The sequence below is a fragment of the Hemiscyllium ocellatum genome, chromosome 17 (genome assembly GCF_020745735.1).
Source record: "Hemiscyllium ocellatum isolate sHemOce1 chromosome 17, sHemOce1.pat.X.cur, whole genome shotgun sequence".
Lineage (NCBI taxonomy): Eukaryota > Metazoa > Chordata > Chondrichthyes > Orectolobiformes > Hemiscylliidae > Hemiscyllium > Hemiscyllium ocellatum.
Window position 1 is genome coordinate 27,814,963 of NC_083417.1, and position 21,453 is coordinate 27,836,415.

The 21,453-nt window shown below is 41.6% G+C and overlaps 1 protein-coding gene across 3 annotated transcripts in view; it reads left to right on the plus strand.

The window, feature by feature from the left end:
* The first annotated feature begins 19,916 nt into the window (after nucleotides 1–19,916).
* Nucleotides 19,917–21,453, plus strand: part of nfat5b (nuclear factor of activated T cells 5b) — a 240,308-nt gene continuing 238,771 nt past the window's right edge. For all 3 annotated transcript variants that reach the window (XM_060838016.1, XM_060838013.1, XM_060838014.1), the window contains exons 1-2: nucleotides 19,917–20,001; nucleotides 20,277–20,352. In XM_060838016.1, coding sequence (XP_060693999.1) covers nucleotides 19,966–20,001; nucleotides 20,277–20,352 — 112 coding nt within the window. In that variant the 5' untranslated portion in view covers nucleotides 19,917–19,965. The remainder of the gene's footprint in view (nucleotides 20,002–20,276; nucleotides 20,353–21,453) is intronic.

The following is a 21,453-nucleotide window of genomic DNA, read 5'->3' on the forward strand; positions in this document are numbered from 1 at the left end:
ATTGCTGCAAGTGTGCAATAGACCTTCAAATAGTCAGGGAAAGATAGCTGGACAGAGATGTAGGCAAATCTCAGAGAAGCGTAAAAATAATAGGGTAATAGTAATAGAAGATTTTCAACTTCTCCAATACTAAGTAGGATAAACAAACCATGAAAGGCTGAGAGGGGATGTATCCAGGAGAGCATTTTAAGTCAGCACGTGTAAAGTTTATGAGAGATATTGGAGCTGGACCTAATTTTAGACAGCCAAATCAGTGAAGTGGCAGATGTGCCAATGTTTTGGTGATAGTGACCATATTATAATATGACTTAAGGTTTTTATAGAAAAGGACAAAGTTGGAGCAGAAATAAAGGTTATGAATTGAGAGAAGGCTGCTTTTTTCAAAAGTAACTCAAGATGAAAACTGGTTAAAGGGATAAAATATGTTTCTGGGCAATCCACTCATCCATCGAAAAAGAAATCATGCTCCTCACGTAGATCTTACAGGGTGTTTGAAAAATAAGAAAATGCAGAAACAATCAACATGAATAAATTAAAAAAAATACCAGGGAAGAGATGACCAGTGCAGAAGAAGCTCATCACATCCTGAAGAAACAGTGTGAATAATGAATACCTTACATGGAGGAAAATATTTTGAGCTCAGGGTGTAGATTTGAAAAAAAAAGGCAAGGTCAGGAGTACCTTGTTTTAAACAGGAAAAGCAAGGTAGTGCTTAAACTTGGAACATCATGCTATGCTGGCCCTTTCCATTTAAAAAGAATGTATAAAATGGCAGGAAACTTTGACACCGTCGGACCATATAATGGAAATTTGGAGTGTGGAAAGTCCTACATAAAGAGACTCCATTATTTTGTTTAAGCTAAAAAAAATTGAAGCAGGTATATATGTCTTTGTGTTCCTGAGTATTGTGGGGTAGAGGGAATCATTTAACATCCTGAGGAATCTGGTGCAGCCAGAGAAGTGGGTTCCAAAACATATGTAGAAGTAGTCGGAATTGCACTGAACCATTTTTTATTAAGTCATTGGTGACATGTGGAAGATTCAGATTTGACAAATATAAACAGTATGACAGTGAATCTATCACCCAGTCTGTCACATTTTTAAAGATATTAGCAGAATGTTGTGAACTTGGAGAAAACCTAAATGGTGCTATTAGAAACAGACGTATATGGCTCAAAACATGAAGCAATCAGTCATAGAGTCATAGAGCATAGAAGCATACCCTTCAGTTCAACCAGTCCATGCCAAACATAATTCCAAACTAAACAAGTTCCACATGCCTGTTCCTGGCTGATATCCTTCCAAACCTTTCCTATTCATGTTTCCAACCAAATGTCTTTTAAACATTGTAATTCTACCCACTTTATTTCCACGCCCTCTGCGGATAGTCTCTTTTCAATATTGACTATCCTCCCTGACTTGATACATTTGCGTGTTTAAAATTGTGACTCCAATTAAATAAACGAAAAACAATAGATATGACCTACAAAGGTTTGCCAACTAACTTTAAAAAATGAAGTAGTGGTTGGTACACTCAGTATAATACCAACAAGCGAAGAATGTTGAAATTCCTGGGAAATAATTACCCATAACGTTAATAACATTTCTGTCATTAAAAGGGATGGTTCAACATATGTTCTTAGCCAATGTGCAGTAATCCATAACCAGTAGGTTAAATTCTTGTCAGCAATGTACTTTAACAGTCACAGCATGAAAACTACTTTCACTGCTACAATAAGAGGGCAATAACATTATCACACACTCAAAAATTCCCTCCAAGGCAACATAACATTAAATTTGATGTACTGACGTGAATGTGTTTACCTGTTCTTTCAGGAAATTGCATTTTCTTATGGACTGTTTGTTTTTTGATGGACAAGACACAATTTCTTTTTAGCATGGCAATGAAATTTTCTTTCAGAGGTTCACTTGCTTGAATTGATAGAGTCATAGAGTCATAGAGATGTACAGCATGGAAACAGACCCTTCGGTCCAACCCGTCCATGCTGACCAGATGTCCCAACCCAATCTAGTTCCACCAGGCAACACCCAGTTTATATCCCTCCAAACCCTTTCTATTGATAAAGGTTGTTAAAAATATTTTCATGTACTTGAAGACAATCTAAATGCTGTTCAAAACAGATTTTGCAACATAAATCTGTGTATCGTTAGTTGATACATATTACTTTATCAGGTGGCATTTTAAACAACCATCTGAGTTTTATAATGCCTGTCGTGTAATAAGATGTCAGAAGGAATTTGATGGCAATGAACCACTACTACCATCTCTCCAGTCACAAACTAAGCTGCTGTATCCTTTTACTTCTATAGCAGCTGATAAGTGACAATACTATTATCTTTAAAGTCCTGCTTGCAAGTTTATTTCCTAGCTTCCTAAAATCTGGCTGTATCTTTTGAAAGGGGAGATGATCTTGAGAATGTGGCTTGCTCACAGTACTGATTGTAACCCTGTGGTGCACCATAACCCCAGCAGTGACAGCGATGAAGTATGAGGATTGAGCTGATGAATCCATGGCTGAAGAGATAGTGGAGGAGGGAGGACTTTAGATTTTTAGGAATTTGAAACAGACTTGGAGGAAGTTGAGGATTGTATAGCATACATGAGTTATACCATGATTTGGAGATGCCAGTGTTGAACTGGGGAGTACAAAGTTAAAATTCACACAACACCAGGTCATAGTCCAACGGGTTTATTTTTTCAGAGTGCTGTTCCTTCATCATGTGGAGAAGCAGCGCTCCGAAAGCTAGTGCTTCTAAATAAACCTGTTGGACTATAAACTGGTGCTGTGTCATTTTTAACTGAGTTATACCACTCAGAGAAAGGATCCAATGTCCTTGGGGGGGCAGTTTGCTAGTGCTGTTGAGGAGAGTTTAAACTGATTTGGCAGGGGGATGTAAACCAGAATGTAAACTTAGATTGGAAATCAAGGTGCTCATTAAACTGGAAGATATAGAGAAGCCCGGGGTAAGAAATGTGCACTATGTGGGGTCAGAGCAAGTGGGAATGCAGTAAAGACTAAAATAAGTTATCTATGAATGTATTTTGAATGTATGGAGTAAGTTCAATGAGGTTTATGAGCTGCAACACAACTAGCCAGATGGGGGATGTGATTTTGTGGCAGTATTGTGGACCTTAAAAACAAGTGGGACTGATGTTAATGATTTCTGGATAAAGTTTCAGAAAATAGAAGGAAAGAAAGGAGGAGGAATGTGTGTGTTGATTGAGGATAATCTTACACTGGTGCAGGAATGATATCCCAGATGAGTAAAGGACAGAATCTATTTGTTTACAGCCAAGAAAAATAAATATGCCTTTCCGTGACTAGGTGTATTTTATTGTCCACCAACTTGTGATAAATATTAAAATCAACAAATTTGTAAGGAAGTGCAAAATTATGAGTTAGCTTAATATAGACTGGTATAGGACACAGTGTAAAGTGTGGGATCAGGAATGAGTTTTTCCAGTGTGTTTAGGAGAATTTGGAAGAAGGCATTGTTGCATCTGACTCTAGGAAATGAAGTGAGACATTTAGATTAACTGTCAGCAGAAAAATATTGAGGAGATAGTGCTCTTAGTATCATAAGATTTAGGTTGGGTAGACAAAAATAGCTATCCAGAGCAAAGATAATTTGGGAAGGTGGTGTGCCACCAATTTCAATGGTGTGCCACTGAATCTGATCCCAATAAGATGGATTCAAAGATTGGCAAACAAAACTGTAACAGAACAACAGACTGACTTTAAAAGGGAAATGGCTTGTATACAAGTAAGGTACATTCCCACAAGGGGAAACTGAGGAGACGCAATGTGAGTTCTATCTAGATGATGAGAGATGGAGAATAGATTGAAGCAGATAAAAGTGTGCGTATGACAGATATCCATTTGATAATACAGATAAGAACCAATATAGAAAGCTCATAAGGGAAATGTGAAAAGAAATAAGCAAAGAGAAGATTAGAAACTAGGAACTGACATAAAAGAGAATCCTAAAGGTCTTCAAAAGGCATGTGAATAGTAAAAGAGTACTAAAATGAATTGGAGTCCTGACTTGGGACGAAATACGGGATTTACGTTCTGAAATGTAGCACGTGGCCAAGGTAAAGAAAAATTGCTTCTGTCTTAACTATGTAAGTCAATGCTGAGGTCACAGTGAACGAACAGGTAATTGAGATGCTGGATAGGCTAAAATTATAAATGGGGTTTTAGAAAATTTCACCATTCCTCAAGTTGACACAAATTGTAAGTGTCAAAAAGTGTGGCACTGGTAAAGCACAGCAGGTCAGGCAGCAGGAGAGTCAACGTTTCAGGCATAAGTCCTTCATCAGGAAGGGGGGAGCGGGGGCAAGAGGGCTGAGAGATAAATAGGAGGGGGGTTGGGCTGGAGAGAAGGTAGCTTGAAAGACGATATATGGATGCAGGTGGGGGTTGATGGTGATGGGTTGGAGCGGAGGGTGAAGTGAATAAGTGGGAAGGACGACAGACAGGTTGGGCAGTTCAAAAGGGCAGTGCCGAGTTGGAGAGTTGGATCTGGCATAAAGTGGGGGGAGGGGAAATAGAAAACTGGTGAAATTGACATTGATGCTGTATGGATGGAGACTCCCAAGTGGAAGATGAGGTGTTCCTCCTCCAGGCATCCGGTGGCTAGGATTTGGTGGTGAAGCAGGTCCCGGACTTGCATGTCCAGGGCAGAATGGGAGGGGGAGTTGAAGTGGTTGGCCACAGGAGGGTGGGATTGTTTGGTACGCGTGTGCCGTAGATGTTCTCTGAAATGGTCTGCAAGTTGGCATCCTGTCTCCCCGACATAGAGGAAACCAAATCGAGAGCCACAGACACAGTAAATGAGCTGTTTGGATGTGCGGGAAAGTCTCTGCTGGATTTGGAAGGATTCTTTGGGGCCTTGGATGGAGGTGAGTGGGGGGTGTGGGCATAGCTTTTACACCTCTTGCGGTGACAATCGAAGGTGCCAGTGTGGATCTAAAATCTGGATTTAGGCTGTTGTCAGGAGCAACCATTTAATGCATGCTTTTATTAACTACAAAATGGCTTCTTAATGCAAGTAACAAAAAATATCATGACAAAATGGCTTCTAGGAGCAAATTAACAATTTTGTTTATAACGACATCTAACTCTGCTGAAAACTGCATTCCTGAACTAATTGAAAGAGATTAGCAAACAATGCCCTGTTCATAACATGAATTAACTAAGCAAGATTTGACATTATTAAAGTATCCTAGCTGGCCTTGTAGATGCAGGTGCAGAGAGTTAAAGACACACAAAACAAGTCAGTTCCCAAAAAATATCATTACCTCAATTTTATGTCTACTTGTCATTGTATTACATTTTATTGGATTAATTTTGCAATTAAGGCTGTTCTGTTTGGTAAGAGACCTATAAAGGTTACCTGTGTTTTAAGCTAAAGCGCATAGCTCTTCCAGAATACACAGAAGTCTTAACCCCTGTGCTGCTGGATAACCTATGCCCGGCATCATAATAAATTGTTAAATCTTGCTGAAACCAGATTGAGCTGCTCGTGTTTATTTGACCGATCGCAGAACCGAGAGATCCCTCCCGGGGCTCCAGATTTATACTGGGAGTGGAGAGTTGGTGGGGGCATGGACCTAATGAGGGAATCGAAGAGGGAATGGTCTCTGTGGAATGCTGATATGAGTGGGGAGGGAAATATATCTTTGTTGGTGAGGTCTGACTATAGATGGCGGAAATGGTGGAGGATGATGCATTGTGTCCAGAGATTAGTGGGGTGGAAGGTGACGACCAGGAGGTTTCTGTCCTTGTTGCGATTGGAGGGGTAGGCTTCAAGGATAGAGATACAGGAAGTGGAGGAGATGCGCTGGAGTTTATTGTTGACTACATGGGAGGGGAAGTAAGAGGCCATCTGGGATGTTCTGGAGTGGAATTGCTTCTCCTTGGAGCAAATGCTGCAGAGAAGTTGGGAGTAAGGGCTCAGCATTTTTGCAGGAGGCAGTGTGGTAGGAGATGTAGTCCAGGTAGCTGTGGGAGTTATGGCCATTTTTTCCTTAATAATATTCTACCATTTTCCCAACAGAAGATGTTAGGCTCATTGGCCCAACAGACTTTCTGCCATCCTCCTTTCTTAAACAGTAGTGTGAACTCTCCCAGATTCCAGTGAATTCTGGAATATTTCGATCATTGCCTCCACTATCTCTGCTAGACAACAGCAGGCTGGAAGAACACAGCAAGCCAGGCAGCATCAGGAGGTGAAGAAGTCAACATTTTGGGTGACTGCGACTGTCCACTCTACTGTCACTGTCCACTTCCACTGTCTTTGAAGCTACTTCCTTTCAGCTTCTTGGATGCAGACTATCACATCCTGGTGACTTGTGTGCTTTTAGTACCATTAACTTGTCAAATTCTTTGACCCCCATGACACAGACTGTTACAAGATCTCTCCTCTCATTAGCACATTACTTAACATTTAGCTTTGGGATATTTATAGTATCCTCAATCATGATGACTAATGCAAAATATTTATTTAAATTACTGGATCATACCCTGATATTAATTGTGCACTTGCATCCTCTAAGAGTCACACACTTCGCTTAACTATTCTCTTTTCATATATCTTTATAAGTTACTTCTGTTTGCTTTTGTATTTCTTACAAAATTATATCATAATCATTTTCCTGCCTCTTTATTAGTCTTTTGCTCACCTACTCCTGGCTCCAAAAAGTAATCCCAATCCTCTTGCCCAACACACGGTTACATAGCTTGGTTAAATATTCTCCTTGACCGTCTTTGTTGACCATGGGCATTTTATTCTTCTCATTTGAGTTCTTCTTTATGACTGGAATAAACTTTTGTTGAGCGTTATAAAATACTTGCTTTAAATGTCTGCCGTTGCTGTCTACTGGCATTCATCTTAAATCTATTTTCCCAGCCCACTTTACATAACTCTTTCTCACCTTAATAGTTGTCCTATTTGAGTTGTGGATACTGATTTGCAAACTGAGTTGCTCTCCCTCAAACTGAATTTGAAATCCTAGTATATTGTGATCACAACACTCTGGAGGGATAGCATAGCTACAATATCTCTTATTATTCCTACTTCATTACACACTACTGAGCCTAAAATAGCCTGTTCCCAGTAGGTTCTGCAACATATTACTCTAAGAAACAATTCCTGATTTACTCTTCAAATTCAACTTCCATGTTACCTGTGCCTATCTGATTTGTCCAGTCAGTATGAAAATAAAAATGACACTTGATAATTATGGTGCCCTTCTTATATGGCTTCATCATTTCTCAACTTATACTTTATTGTACATTGAGACAACTCTTGAAAGGACTACAGACAACTCCCAACTGTTTCTTTCCTTTGCTATTTCTTATTTCCACCTAATTTATATCACAATCTATCACACCTTTATCACTTTACACCACTGCAGTTACCTTCCTTAATAGACAGATCTATTCCGCCTCATTTTTCTTTTTGCCTATTCTTCTGGAAGATCGAATGTCTTTGAATATTTAGTGTCCAATCCTTTTCACCCTGTAACCATGGTTTTATAATAGCTTTCATGTCAAACTAATTTATTTCAATTTGTGCCATCAATTCATTTGTGTCTTACAAGTGCTCTATGCTAAAAAAAACCTCAAACTTTAGTTTTTACCACTATTCTGCTGCATCCTTCTGTGTATATTTTCCATGCTGTACTTTCACACTTTGATCATTGTTCACCTCATCACCCTTGCATCTCTTTTTATTTAATTGTTTGAACTTCCTTTCAATTGAAGCCACCCTACTAATTAGCTTTAAGCTCAAGATACAACCCTCGTTATACAGATCTCAGTACACTTCAAATGATGCTTGTCCAAATAGAACAGCTTTCCTTCCCAATAAAGTGAAACTCATTTCTCCCAAACCAATTTTCAAGCCACACATTTACTTCTCTAATCTTATTTACACTTTATCAATTTGCACATGACTCAGATGGTAATCCTGAGATTATTAGCTTTGCTATTCCATTTGTTAATTTGTCCCTGACCTGTTTGTAACCCTCAGCAGAACCTCTTCTCTCGTCATTGGTACCTACACTAATGGCAACTGGATCCTTGGCCTCCATTCCAAGTTCCTCTCTAACCGAGAAAATATGCCCTGAACCTTGCCAACAGGTAGACAACACATTTTGTGGGACTCCCTGTCTTTGCTTCAGATAATGGTATTTAGTCTTTGATTCATACAATTCTCTATGACTGCCACACTTCTCTTTTTCATCCAACTTGAATGATGCTCTGGACCACACTGCCGTGGTCAATTTCTCATCCTCCCTCCAGTCTGTGCTCCATACTGGGACCAAGACTTTAGTATCTATTGGACAAGGGCTGAGACGTCTCTAAAGTTAAATTCTGGATCTCAATGCCTGCTTCACTCACAGTCATGCCCTCCTATCCCTGACCATGAATCTGATTTGATGTAATTAATCTCAGGAGTGTGATTGCCTCCTGAAAGAATATGCAGGTAATTTTGTCTTTCTAATACGTGTTACATTGCCTGCAGCTCAGACTCCAGCCCATAAACTCTGAGCCAAAGTTCTTCGAACATCCAACATATTAAAATGTAGTCACTATGGATTGCACTAGTGTGCATCAAGTCCCACATACTACAGCTTCAACCCATCTCCTGCTGAGCCATCTCTATTCTATTTCATGAATTGATTTGGATGTCAGACGTTGCCAGGGATGGAGAATGTGAGCTATACGGACAGGTTGAGTAGACTGGGACTGTTTTCCCTAGAGTGTCGGAGGCTGAGGGGTAACCTTATAGAGGTTTATAAAATCATGAAGGGTGTGGATAGGGTAAATAGACAAGGTCTTTTCCCTGGGGTGGGGGAGTCCAGAACTAGAGGGTATAGGTTTAGGGTGAGAGGGAAAAAATATAAAAGAGATCTAAGGGGCAACTTTTTCACACAGAGTGTATTGCGTGTGTGGAATAAGCTGTCAGAAGAAGTGGTAGAGGCTGGTACAATTACAATACTTAAAAAGCATCTGGATGTGTACATGATTAGGAAGGCTTTGCAGGGATATTGGCCAGGTATTGGCAAGTGGGACTCGATTCGGTCGAATATCTGGTCAGCATGGATGAGTTGAACCAATGGGTCTGTTTCTGTGATGTACATCTCTATTTTAAGAGAATATTGCCTAACTGTACAGTTCTGCTATAATAATGATTTTTGATTTAAACCACTTAGCCGATCAAAAGAGACACAGAACAAATACCCACAAATCACCTGCTTATTTTCCTGTGATGTTACACTTCTGTTTTGAAAGGTAAGAATAGGTTGAATGGGTTCACTATTGCCACTTTTTATTTCACATACTGCTGCCCTCCCTTCCCATGTAGATACACCCTGTATGTTCTAAGACAGAAAAGAGAGAAAGATAGAGAGTGAAAGAGTCAGAAAGAAAGCCATAACAGAGATAGTGTAAGAGACTACATAATTTTCACTTTTGGAAGCTGAACTGCTCAACTGGGATACCAGGAGAGTTTTACAGCTTGAAAATCAAGTGCTGTCTATACTATTGAACCATGAAAAACAGTGTTGCCTTTTGGCAGCAGCAAGAAGAATGTGAGACTGAATGGCACCAAGAGTCTTTCAAGTTAAAGAAATTCTATGTGACAGCAAACCTCTGGTTGGGTCACTGAATATATTATCTTTGGTTCCCCATATAAACATCTGATCAGGGGAATGTTTCTTCTTACTCTCATCACTAGTATTGTTGATTTCTGAATGTAGCTCCCTTATTTACTATATTTACCCTTTTGGAAATTTCTTCAGGAAGGTTCTGTGATGGGGTTCTATGGGCAGCTGAGTGATTGATCTGACCCCATGTCTCTCTTATTTTTCTCCTGTTTAGGGTTCCTGATTTAGCTATATGGCATTTCTGTCATAACTTTATTGTATTATGAAATCATTCTCATACAGATTATAATGCTGTCATTCCCTTTGTGGTTTATCTATTGTTGGGATTATATTTGCCGGGATGCTGTAATCTATATATTCTGTCTAATGCCTCTTGTGCCCTGATTTACAGGTTGAAGCCAAGGAGGCATTCTTTGAAAATTATTATGGTTAGGTTTAATTACTATTGAATTTTGTTGATTATTGAGTGTGTTGGCCTGTATTTTATTTCTGTCACTCTTTCTATGTTCATGAGACCATGTGCATTCTCAATAATTCTATGTTCTGGATTAGTGGTGCTGGAAAAGCACAGCAGTTCAGACAGCATCCGAGGAGCAGTAAAATCGACGTTTCGGGCAAAAGCAATTAAGGGCTTTTGCCCGAAACATCGATTTTACTACTCCTCGGATGCTGCCTGAACTGCTGTGTTTTTCCAGCACCACTAATCCAGAATCTGGTTTCCGGCATCTGCAGTCATTGTTTTTACCCTCAATAATTCTCTGGACTTGTAGGAATTTATCCTGACTATTTTATACATTAGATTATATTCCCTACAGTGTGGAAACAGGCCCTTCGACGCAACCAGTCCACACCAATCCTCCGAAGAGTGACCCACCCAGACCCATTTCCCTCTGACTAATGCACCTAACACTATGGACAATTTAGCATGGCCAATTCACCTAACCTGCACATTTTTGGACTGTGGGAGGAAACCAGAGCATCCTGAGGAAACCTACGCAGACATGGGGAGAATGAGCAAACTCCACACAGACAGTCGCTTGAGACTGGAATCGAACAAGGAATCTTGGTACTGTGAGGCAGCAAGTCAAAACTGAGGACTGCAGATGTTGGAAACCAGAGTTTAGATCAGAGTGGTACTGGAAAGGCGCAGCAGGTCAGGCAGTATCCGAGGAGCAGGAAAATTGACGTTTCGGGCGAAAGCCCTTCATCAGGAATGGAGGCAGGGAGCCTCCAGGGTGGAGAGATAGGTGGGGGAGTGGGTCTGGGGAGAAGGTAGCAAAGTGTACAATAGGTGAATGGGGGTGGGGATGGAGGTGATAGGTCAGAGAGGAGGGTGAAGAGGATAGGTGGGAAGGGAGATGGGCAGGTAGGGCAGATCATGAGGACTGAGCTGGTAAGGATAGTACTGAGGTAAGGTGGGGGAGGGGAAATGAGGAAACGGTTGAAGGCCCCATTGATGCTCCGAGGCAAAAATGAGGCATTCTTCCTCCAGGCTTTGGGTGGTGAGGGAGCGGTGGTGGAGGAGGCCCAGGATCTGCATGTCCTCGGCAGAGTGGGGGGGGGGATTTGAAATGTTGGGCCATGGGGTGGTGGGGTTGATTGGTGTTGGTGTCCCAGAGATGTTCCCTGAAGCGCTCTGCGAGGAGCTGTCCAATCTCCCCAATGTAGAGGAAACTGCATTGGAAGCGACAGATACAATATATGACATTGGTGGATGTGCAGGTGAAACGTTGATGGATGTGGAAGGCTCCTTTGGGGCCTTGGTTGGTGGTGAGGGAGGAGGTGTGGGCACAGGTTTTGCAATTCCTGTCGTCGCAGGAGAGGGTACCAGGACGGGAGGGTGGATTGTTGGGGGGTGTGGACCTGACCAGGTAGTCATGGAGGGAACGGTCTTTGTGGAAAGCGGAAAGGGGTGGGGAGGGAAATATATCTCTAGTGGTGTGGTTCATTTGGAGGTGGCGGAAATGTCGGCAGATGATGCGGTTAATGCGAAGGTTGGTAGGGTGGAAAGTGAGGACCAGGGGGATTATGTCCTTGTTACAGTTGGAGTGGTGGGTTTGAGAGTGGAGGTGCGGAATGTTGATGAGATGCATTGGAGGCCATCTTCAACCACCTGAGAAGGGAAATTGTGATCTCTAAAGAATGAGGCTACCTGATGTTATCTGTAGTGGAACTGGTCCTCCTGGGAGCAGATACGGCGGAGGAATTAGGAATACGGGATGACATTTTTGCAGGTGGTAGGGTTGGAAGAGGTGTAATCCAGGTAGCTGTGGGAGTCAAACCAGCATCTCTCAGACCATACAGAACCTCATCAACTCAGGAGATCTCCCACCCACAGCTTCCAACCTCATAGTCCAGGAACCCCACGCCACCCGAATCTACCTCCTTCCCAAGATCCACAAGCCTGACCACCCTGGCCGACCCATTGTCTCAGCCTGCTCCTGCCCCACCGAACTCATCTCAACCTACCTCAATACTGTCCTACCCCCCCCCACCCCTTCCAGGAATCCCCACATATGTTTGAGACACCACCCATGTCCTCCATCTCCTCCAAGACTTCCGTTTTCCCAGCCCCCAATGCCTCATCTTCACCATGGACATTAAATCCCTCTACACCTCCATCCCCATGACGTGCCTCCAAGCCCTCTGTTTCTTCCTCTCCTGACGTTCCCAACAGTACCCTTCCACTGACACTCTCATTCTTTTGGCTGAACTGGTCCTCACCCTTAACAGTTTCTCCTTCGAATCCTCCCACTTCCTCCAGACCAAAAGGGTAGCCATGGGCACCCACATGGGCCCCAGCTATGCCTGTCTCTTTCTTGGCTATGAAGAACAGTCCATCTTCTGTAGTTACACTGGCACCACTCCCCACCTCTTCCTCCACTACATTGATGACTGCATTGGCGCCACCTCATGCTCCCGCAAGGAAGTTGAGTAGTTCATCAACTTCACCAACACATTCCATCCCGACCTTAAAATTACCTGGACCATCTCTGACACCTCCCTCCTCTCCCTGGACCTCTCCATTAATGACGACCAACTTGACACTGACATTTTTATAAACCCACCGACTTCACCCCAGCCCCTCCCCTCCCCCACTCTTATCTCTCCACCCTGGAGGCTCCCTGCCTCCATTCCTGAGGAAGGGCTTTTGCCCAAAATGTTGATTTTCCTGCTCCTCAAATGCTGTCTGACATGTTGTGCTTTTCCAGAACCACTCTCATCTAAACGCTGTGAGGCAGCAGTTCTAACCACTGAGCCTCTGTGCTGCCAGCTGAACCTGTTTCAGGGTTTAATTTTATGGCTGCACTTTGATGAAAGTAAAAGTACAGTGGGCATCTATTCCCAATGTCCCAATTATCTCATTAGAATTTGTCCTATTTCACCATATTCCTCTGTTATTTTCATGAAACATTGTAGGTAATTCATAAATAAATGATTTGCCATATGTTTTCTCGTAGGCATAGGTGTACATTAGCTCCTATGAGGATATATTGCCTCCTGTGAAGTGCAATTGCCTACAGGTGGACCAGTCAAAGGACCTAATGTCAGGCCAGTTACTGCACATGGATTCATCAGTCCCTATTGCTTTATACAGAATGATAAGTCTTGTTAGACTATTAACATCCATCCCAGATTGTTCTTTGGTATGAGTCCTGCCTTCTGGCTTTCCACAGATTTGTGTGTCTTGTAAATTAATTTACATGAGTGGTTGAACCATATTTGCTGGACTATCAGGTCTGTTTTGGGTTCTTTCAAAATTTAAACTTTCAATGGGCATAGAAAAGACCTTTCAGGACCTCATTAAGTTTGAGTGGTGCCCAATAGGCTTCTTATGGAGACGGTTTATTGACTTTAATAAGGCTGTCAATATGTTGTGGTCTGCATGCGTTACTTCTTACTTCATTCCTACCTTAATTTGGTGATTTTCTTTACAGCAAAGATGGCTGAGAATGTATTCTGATGCCAGTTGATTGTTTTTATAATAAATCAATGGGTAGATTTATGGGAAATGTCTGGAGAATAGCACTAAATCAGTGTGGTCACAATGGGCTGAGTGATTTCTTTCAGCATCATACCAGTTCTATGATTATGCAGGAATAAACAATCCCTGAAGCTCAAACAGTACCTCCATTGATGCTGTTTCCATCAACAGCAAAGATTAAAATGTGATCAGGTTGGGGTAGTAGATTTGCTTTTTGCCATCTAGCAAACCAGTTTGTTGAGTCACTTGAAAAATGGACCATCCCTGTTCTGATGGTTTCCGTGTCATGGTCTCACCACATTGAGGTCTTTAAGTTCAATGCGTATTATAATGTAGACAGGCCTTTACATGCTTTTTAGACATTTACATGGTATTTACATGCTTTGGTATAAAGGTACCTGGGTTGTCTTTAGTCATGTGTAATTTGGCTTGCCAATGGTTTTTCTGTGTAATGAAGTTGGTGTTGTCAATGAGTAATATTCTGTTACATCATTAAGCATTGAACACAGACTATATGTGCAAATGCATGATATTGTAGCCTTGTAAATTGATAGTGTTGTCAATAAATTTCAAAATAGCTGGTTGAAAAAGAACTGAAGTTTCATGGTATATGCTACATAAGCTAACGCATGGAGAACCACACTGCATCATGGTTTCGGCAAATAAGTACTAAAAGCTAATTGTGTTAGCAAGTTAAAGGCAATGATTGTACACAAAAGGTGAAATTGTGACAGCAAAATGACAATTGTGGAAAGTTGTTTTTCCTAACCCTCATACATCAATCTGTCTGGGTTGTGAGTTGAAGTTACAACTACAAACAAAAGGCTACAATACCTGTATTAAAGAATACTCTATCTCTCCCTATCAAAACAAAACCCAGCAGATGCTCCTATTGACATGCTGTTTATAAAACCAAGATCCCATATATTCTATTAAATAGATTCTCAGCTATCTTTGCTGTAAAGAAAATCACCAAATTAAGGTAGGAATGAAGTAAGAAGTAACACATGCAGACCACAACATATTGACAGATTTACTGAGATCCTGGTATTTGGATTTTTTCTTCCAGGTTGAGGCAAAGACATTATATTCTATTTTTTAAAATTATTGGAATTTTCATATAATCTTCACATATATGTAACTGAATTCCAATAAGATTGCATGTAATTTTAAAGTTGAATTGCCACGTTATAATTTGCATTAAACTATCTGTAAAATAGCTTCCTACATGTTTGACTGGACAGATTTACTTTGCTTGCTGTGGGGAAAAGGAAAACTTCTGACAGCTGGTGCCTAGTTCATGGATCTTGAGGCCAATATTAACAAAATGCCATTCTGAATCAAGTTATTGTAACTTGATAAGAGGTTAAACAGGAATTCTATTAAACTTGTAACAATTATAAGAATGCTTCCAGCAGCAGCTGCTTAATTACATTGACAGAAGTTAGGGTTGTTCTTCTTAAGAGAAGAAATTGAAAATAGATTTGGTAATTTGAGCTGATTTATTTAAAATCATGAATGGATTGGACAGAGCAGATTGGGAGAAACAGGTTCTTAGAGGCAAAAAGAACAAGAACCAGAGCACACCAGTCTAAGATGAATGGCAACAGAACCAAAGCCAATATGAGGATTAGTTTTTTAATGCAGTGAGTGATCAATGTCTGGACTGAAGAACCATAGGCTAAGATAGAGGCAGATTCTGTCATGGTTTTTAAAAAGGAATTGGACAATAAGCTGAATAGAAAAAAAAATCCAGGACTAGCTGAGTTGTCCTTGAACACGATGGACCAAAAGGCATCCTTCTATGTTCTAATATTCTATCATCCTGACATCATAATTGTATTCATTCAAGATGTTCAGATGAACCATTGAGTTCCATTCCAAATACAGCAGCACTGAGCAGCTGCCAGCCAGCACTGCACAGCATATACTGTGATCTTTATGCTTGTGTGGTATCATTGACGTAATTTATTTCTCAACCTGGAAAATTTTCGGTGGTAATATTCAGGGTCAGAAGAAGCTGGACTTTCGTCTGGGGCTAAGAATGATAACTTTGGCAATCCCTTTACTGAATCAAAGGACACACAGATCATCCAATACTGGATGGTCCGATTTACAGGCCAATAACACAAAGGCAGTGGAAGAATTGAGACATGTGTTGGAAAAAATTATGCTGAGTGTCATCTATATGCACCATAAACTGGTCCACCATTTGTGTCAATAAAAATCTGTTTACACACTGTAGAGAATCTAATCTAATCTAATCTAATTATGGATGCTGTAAATCAGAAACAAAACCAGAAGTTGCTGAAAAGCTCAGCAGGTCTGGCAGCATCTGTAAGAGAAATCAGAGTTTTGGGCCCAGTGGCCCTTTCTCAGAACTGATGGTAGCTAGGAAAATGTTGTTAAAAATCACACAACACCAAGTTATAGTCTAACAGGTTTATTTGGAAGCACTAACTTTTGGAGTGCTACTCCTTCATCAGGTGGTTGTCGAGTATAAGATTGTAAGACAGAACTTATAGCAAATGTTTACAATGTGATGCAACTGAAATTGTATATTGAAAAAGACTTGGATTGTTTAAGTCTCTCATCTTTTAGAATGAACATGTTGGTTTTAGTTCTTTAATATGTAAATCGCAGAATGTTTTGAAAAGTTACATTCTCGGGTGAACTTTAACAATTGGTGTCATGTCAGCCCAGATAATGCATTTAAGGTGTGAGCTGTCCTGTGTGAGACTGTCTGTGCCACAATGGCCAGACTGATTTTACCCACTGTGTGTGTATGTGTGTGTGTGTGCGTGCGCGTGCAAGTGCATGTTGTTGAGGGGGGGAAATTTATGAGAGTCTGTGTGCAAGTATGAGTGTAAAGAGGTAAAAGTTTGTGAGAGGGTGCTTGTGGGAGTGTATGTGTGAGTTTGTGAGAGAGGGCCTGTGTGAGTGTATGGGTCTGTAGGAGTGTGTGTGTATAGTGCAATGGGGTCACTTGTAGTGTGACATGGAGTCAAGGTCCCGGTTGAGGCCATCCCAATGGGTACTGAACTTGCTCAGCCTCTTTTCGTTGTTGCCTGTCCTGAAGTCTGACTTGGAGGACGGTCACCCGAAGGTCCGAGGTCGAATGTCCCAGACCACTGAAGTCTTCTCCGACTGGGAGGAAACATTCCTGTCTGTTGATTGTTATGATTAGATTAGATTAGATTACATACAGTGTGGAAACAGGCCCTTCGGCCCAACAAGTCCCCACTGACCCTCCAAAGAGCAACCCACCCAGACCCATTACCCTACATTTACCCCTTCACCTAACACTACGGGCAATTTAGTGGGCGGCACGGTGGCACAATGGTTAGCACTGCTGCCTCACAGCGCTAGAGACCCGGGTTCAATTCCCACCTCAGGCGACTGTCTGTGTGGAGTTTGCACATTCTCCCCGTGTCTGCGTGGGTTTCCTCCAGGTGGTCTGGTTTCCTCCCACAGTCCAAAAATGTGCAGTTTAGGTGAATTGGCCGTGCTAAATTGCCCGTAGTGTTAGGTGTAGGGGAATGGGTCTGGGTGGGTTGCGCTTCGGCGGGTAGGTGTGGACTTGTTGGGCTAAAGGGCCTTTTTCCACGCTGTAAGTAATCTAATCTAAAGACTATAGGCAATTTAGCATGGCCAATGCACATAACCTGCACATTTTTGGACTGTGGGAGGAAACTGGAGAACCCACGGAAACCCACGCAGACACAGGGAGAATGTGCAAACTCCACACAGACATTTGCCTGAGGCGGGAATTGAACCCAGGTCTCTAGCACTGTGACACCGTGCCACCCATTATGTGGTGTCCATTCATCCGTTGCCATAGCCTCTGCTTGGTCTCTCCAATGTACCATGCCTCAGGGCATCCTTGCCTGCTGTGTATGAGACAGACACATTGGCTGAGTCGCATGAGTACCTGCCATATACATGGTGGGAGGTGTCACCACGCATAAAAGTGGTAGCCATGTGATGAATCCATGTAAGATTCTGTAAATCCATTTTTTAGATGAGAATCAGTCTGACCACTCACATAGGGCAGCTCACACCTTGAATGCATTATCTGGCTGACATGACACCAATTGTTGAATTCACTTGAGAATGTAACTTTTGAAAAAGTTCTGCAATTTACATATGAAAGAACTGAAATAAAAATGTTCATTCTAAAAGATGAGAGATTTAACAAACAATCCAGATCTTTTCAATATATCATTTCCGTTACATCACACTGTAAACTTTTGCAATAAGTTCTGTGTCTTATGATCTTATACTCCACAACCACCTGATGAATGAGCAGTACTTCTGAATAAATCTGTTGGACTATGACCTAGTGTTGTATGATTTTTAACTCTGTACACCCAATTCCAACAGCGGAATCGCCAAATCAGGAAAATGTTGGTTTATCTGCAGAAGATACAGTAGGGGGCACAGGGTAAGGAGTAAACAATGGGTGGGGATAGAGCCCAAAGGGAGAGAATAACAGTTGGACAAAGGAGTGGATAACAATCTGGCTCGAAGGAAGAATAGCTGTTAATGAAAGCTGTTAGTGGCTAACAATAGGTAGTAGATTAGACTTACAGTGGGGAAACAGGCCCTTCGGCCCAACAAGTCCACACCGACCCGCCGAAGCGCAACCCACCCATACCCCTACATTTACCCCTTACCTAACACTACGGGCAATTTAGCTTGGCCAATTCACCTGACCCGCACATCTTTGGACTGAATTACACAGTGTGTAATGACAAACTGTGATAACAAAGCCGAGTGTGTGGGATAGGGGGTTAGGATTTGGGGAAATTCAGACCCTAAAATTATTGAACTTGAGATGAAGCCCAGAGGTCTGCATCATCCCCAATGTAAAATGAGGTGTTCTTCCAGCTTGGACTGAGCTTCACTGGAACACTGCAGCAAGCCTGAGACAGAGATGATAGCCAGGGAACAGGGTTTTAAAATGGTAAGCAACCAAAAGCTCAGGGTCTTTGCTGTGGGTAGAATGTAGATGTTCTGCGAAGCCATCACCCAGTCTATGCTTCATTTCCCCAATATAGAGATCACACTGTGAGTAGCAAATGTAGTAGACTAAATTATGTGAAGTGCAGATAAAGTGTTGCTTCACCTGGAAGGTACACTTGGGCCCTTGGAGACAGAGGAGGGAGGAGGTAAATGGCAGGCTGTGGATTGGGGTGCTGTTGGGAATGCAGGAAGAGTGGACTAAGACTGGTCCCTGCAGAAGGCAGATAAGAGACGAATTAAGTGTCATGTTGCTGGAGATACGTTATCAAAGAGTAACATCTTGGTGAATTTGGGGAGTACCAAGATAAATCTTAAGGAAACTTTGGAACCCATTTTACTGGCATACTGATTCAGCTCCCTAGCCTCCTTTCCTGTGCTCCTGCTTCTCTATCTTGATTTCTGCTTCTTGCTATTGCTGCTCTTTGGCTTCAATCATTGGAATTTCACTGTCATTACTGCCTGAGAAAGCATAGGACTGGCTTGCAAATGGTGAACTACACCATAGAAATCTGTGAAGGGCTGATTGGGCAAAGGGGATGGACTCGCAAGAAGAGCTGATTTGAAAGAAATGAAATGGATAGGACATGACAAAATGTCTGAGGTGTGATTTTAAAGAAGTATTGCTTCAACAAAAATATTAATTTCAAGAAGTTGTGAGTATCAACTTTCTCAAAGGCAACTAGGGATGGACAATAAACGCTGGTCCAACCAGGGACGTACATGTTCCACGAAGGAATAAAAACACTTTCACTGCAACTGCTTGAACATTTAGTCAAATATTATTTCTTGATCCTTGTCTATTTGGACCATGTTGACTGTGAGAAATCTATTTCTTCCTTGAGGGTACTGATCCATTAATTCAGTATTTCATCCAACATCAACTGTGGCTCTTGTTGACCATTGCTGAAAGTTTATTTATTGACAACAAACGAAAACAAATTGTCCTTGGTGCATTTTGACACTAAACATGAAGAAAAATCAATGGAGGGCAGATATTTTAAGGGTGACTCATCAGCTTCACAAAAGGGAGGGCATAATGCTTAAAACGAATGAAAGTGCTGGAAATACTCGGGAGATCTGCAGTTCAAGAAGAACTTTAAAAAAAAATTTGAGATTTCTAGCATGCGTAACATCTCTCTTTCCTGCTCCGTTGACTGCACCCCACCTTCCAGCCGCCTCGGAGCTGGTGCGCGTGCGCCGGCCGGTGACGTGAGCGCGCGGCGGCGGCGGCTCGAGCTCACGTCGGTTGGAGCCGATGATTAAAACGAGCGGAGAGTGGAAGCCTCATGCGGTTTGTATGGCAGGATTACAGAGAGCAGAACCAACACTTTTCCTTTACTGGAGACCAAATGCAGCCATTTTAGCTAGAAACACGCAGTTCATTTGCATGCCTGGCTTCTAGTTTTATCTTGAATTTCCAGACGTTTCTTCACCTTGAGGAGAGAGGGGAATCTGAACGAAGGTCTTGTTCACTTAAAGCGGGATTAATAATTAAATGGTAACGGAGAATAGTTTTAACTGAATCTATTTCGTCGGAGGGGTCCTGACTCTTCCTCCCTTCTCCAGGTGATGCCCTCTGATTTCATCTCGCTTCTCAGCGCGGATTTGGATCTTAATTCGCCCAAGAGTTTGTATTCCAAAGGTAAGGAAGTGTCCGATTGCCTTTCTCTCTCATTCACTTTGTTTATCTGCGTGTTCAGTTGACGAATATCACATCGTATTTTCGGAGATCATCTTTGACTGTCGGCCATGCCTGTATTAAGTGTAATTCACGGAATGTGTTACGTTTAACTTGTATGTCATTCCCAGTTGGGAAATCGTTAGGATATCGACGCAGTATCGCGTCGACTGCGGCTTTGGATGTGTTGTTGAAAAGAAATGATAGGAGAGAAAATAAAATCGTTAATTCCTTTTCGGTTAAGTGTTCTCTTCCACGGTCTCCATAACTTTGTTCTTTGATTGACGTTCCCATCCACCTGTCAGAGACCTGTATTTGGGCCCAAGAAGGCTGTAAGTAACGTTGGTAGGCGGTCTTGGTATTTACAAATAAAGTTGTGCTAATGTGCGTTGTGTTTCTTGAAGAACTAATCCAGATCACCAAACGCCCATGATTATCTTGGGAACCAGTGATTCTACTGTGTCAGTCTTTTAGTTCGAGCACAAACTTCCGCAATATTACCTCTTGTAGCTTAGAAAGGGGCTTATGTGTGTATGAGGTTTAGAAGTTAGTTTCACTGCTGTAATGTAGGTTTTCATTAAGAAAAATGCTGGAAACATTACTAGAATTCTAGCTAGATTCGTGGAGAGGATGGTGCACTGAAGTTTCAGGTATGTACTGTTTCGAAGTCCTCGAAATTGAGATCGTGGATGTTTGTATTTGTCAATGGGCATCGATGGATGGACAAAATGTATACTCTATCTGTAATTGCCCTTGCATTTTTAAGTTTACTTCCGATTTTGTAAGAAGCTTCTCTGAATTTCACTAATTTCAGCACAGGAATTTTTTTGAGCAACATGACAATTGTTGTTATCCAGTATCCTGTACATCCATGGTGACAATACAATTAAATGAATGGATACTAATGAAACAGATAACTCTCCATTTTTTGGTACTGATTTGGATTGTAGTTGGGATTTGATACATAGGTTCATTAGCATTTTGAGAATTTAATCAGAACTACTGTGACAAGCTTCTGTATGTGACTGGAAAAGGTTGATGGCAATTGTTATTGTTTCCATTACT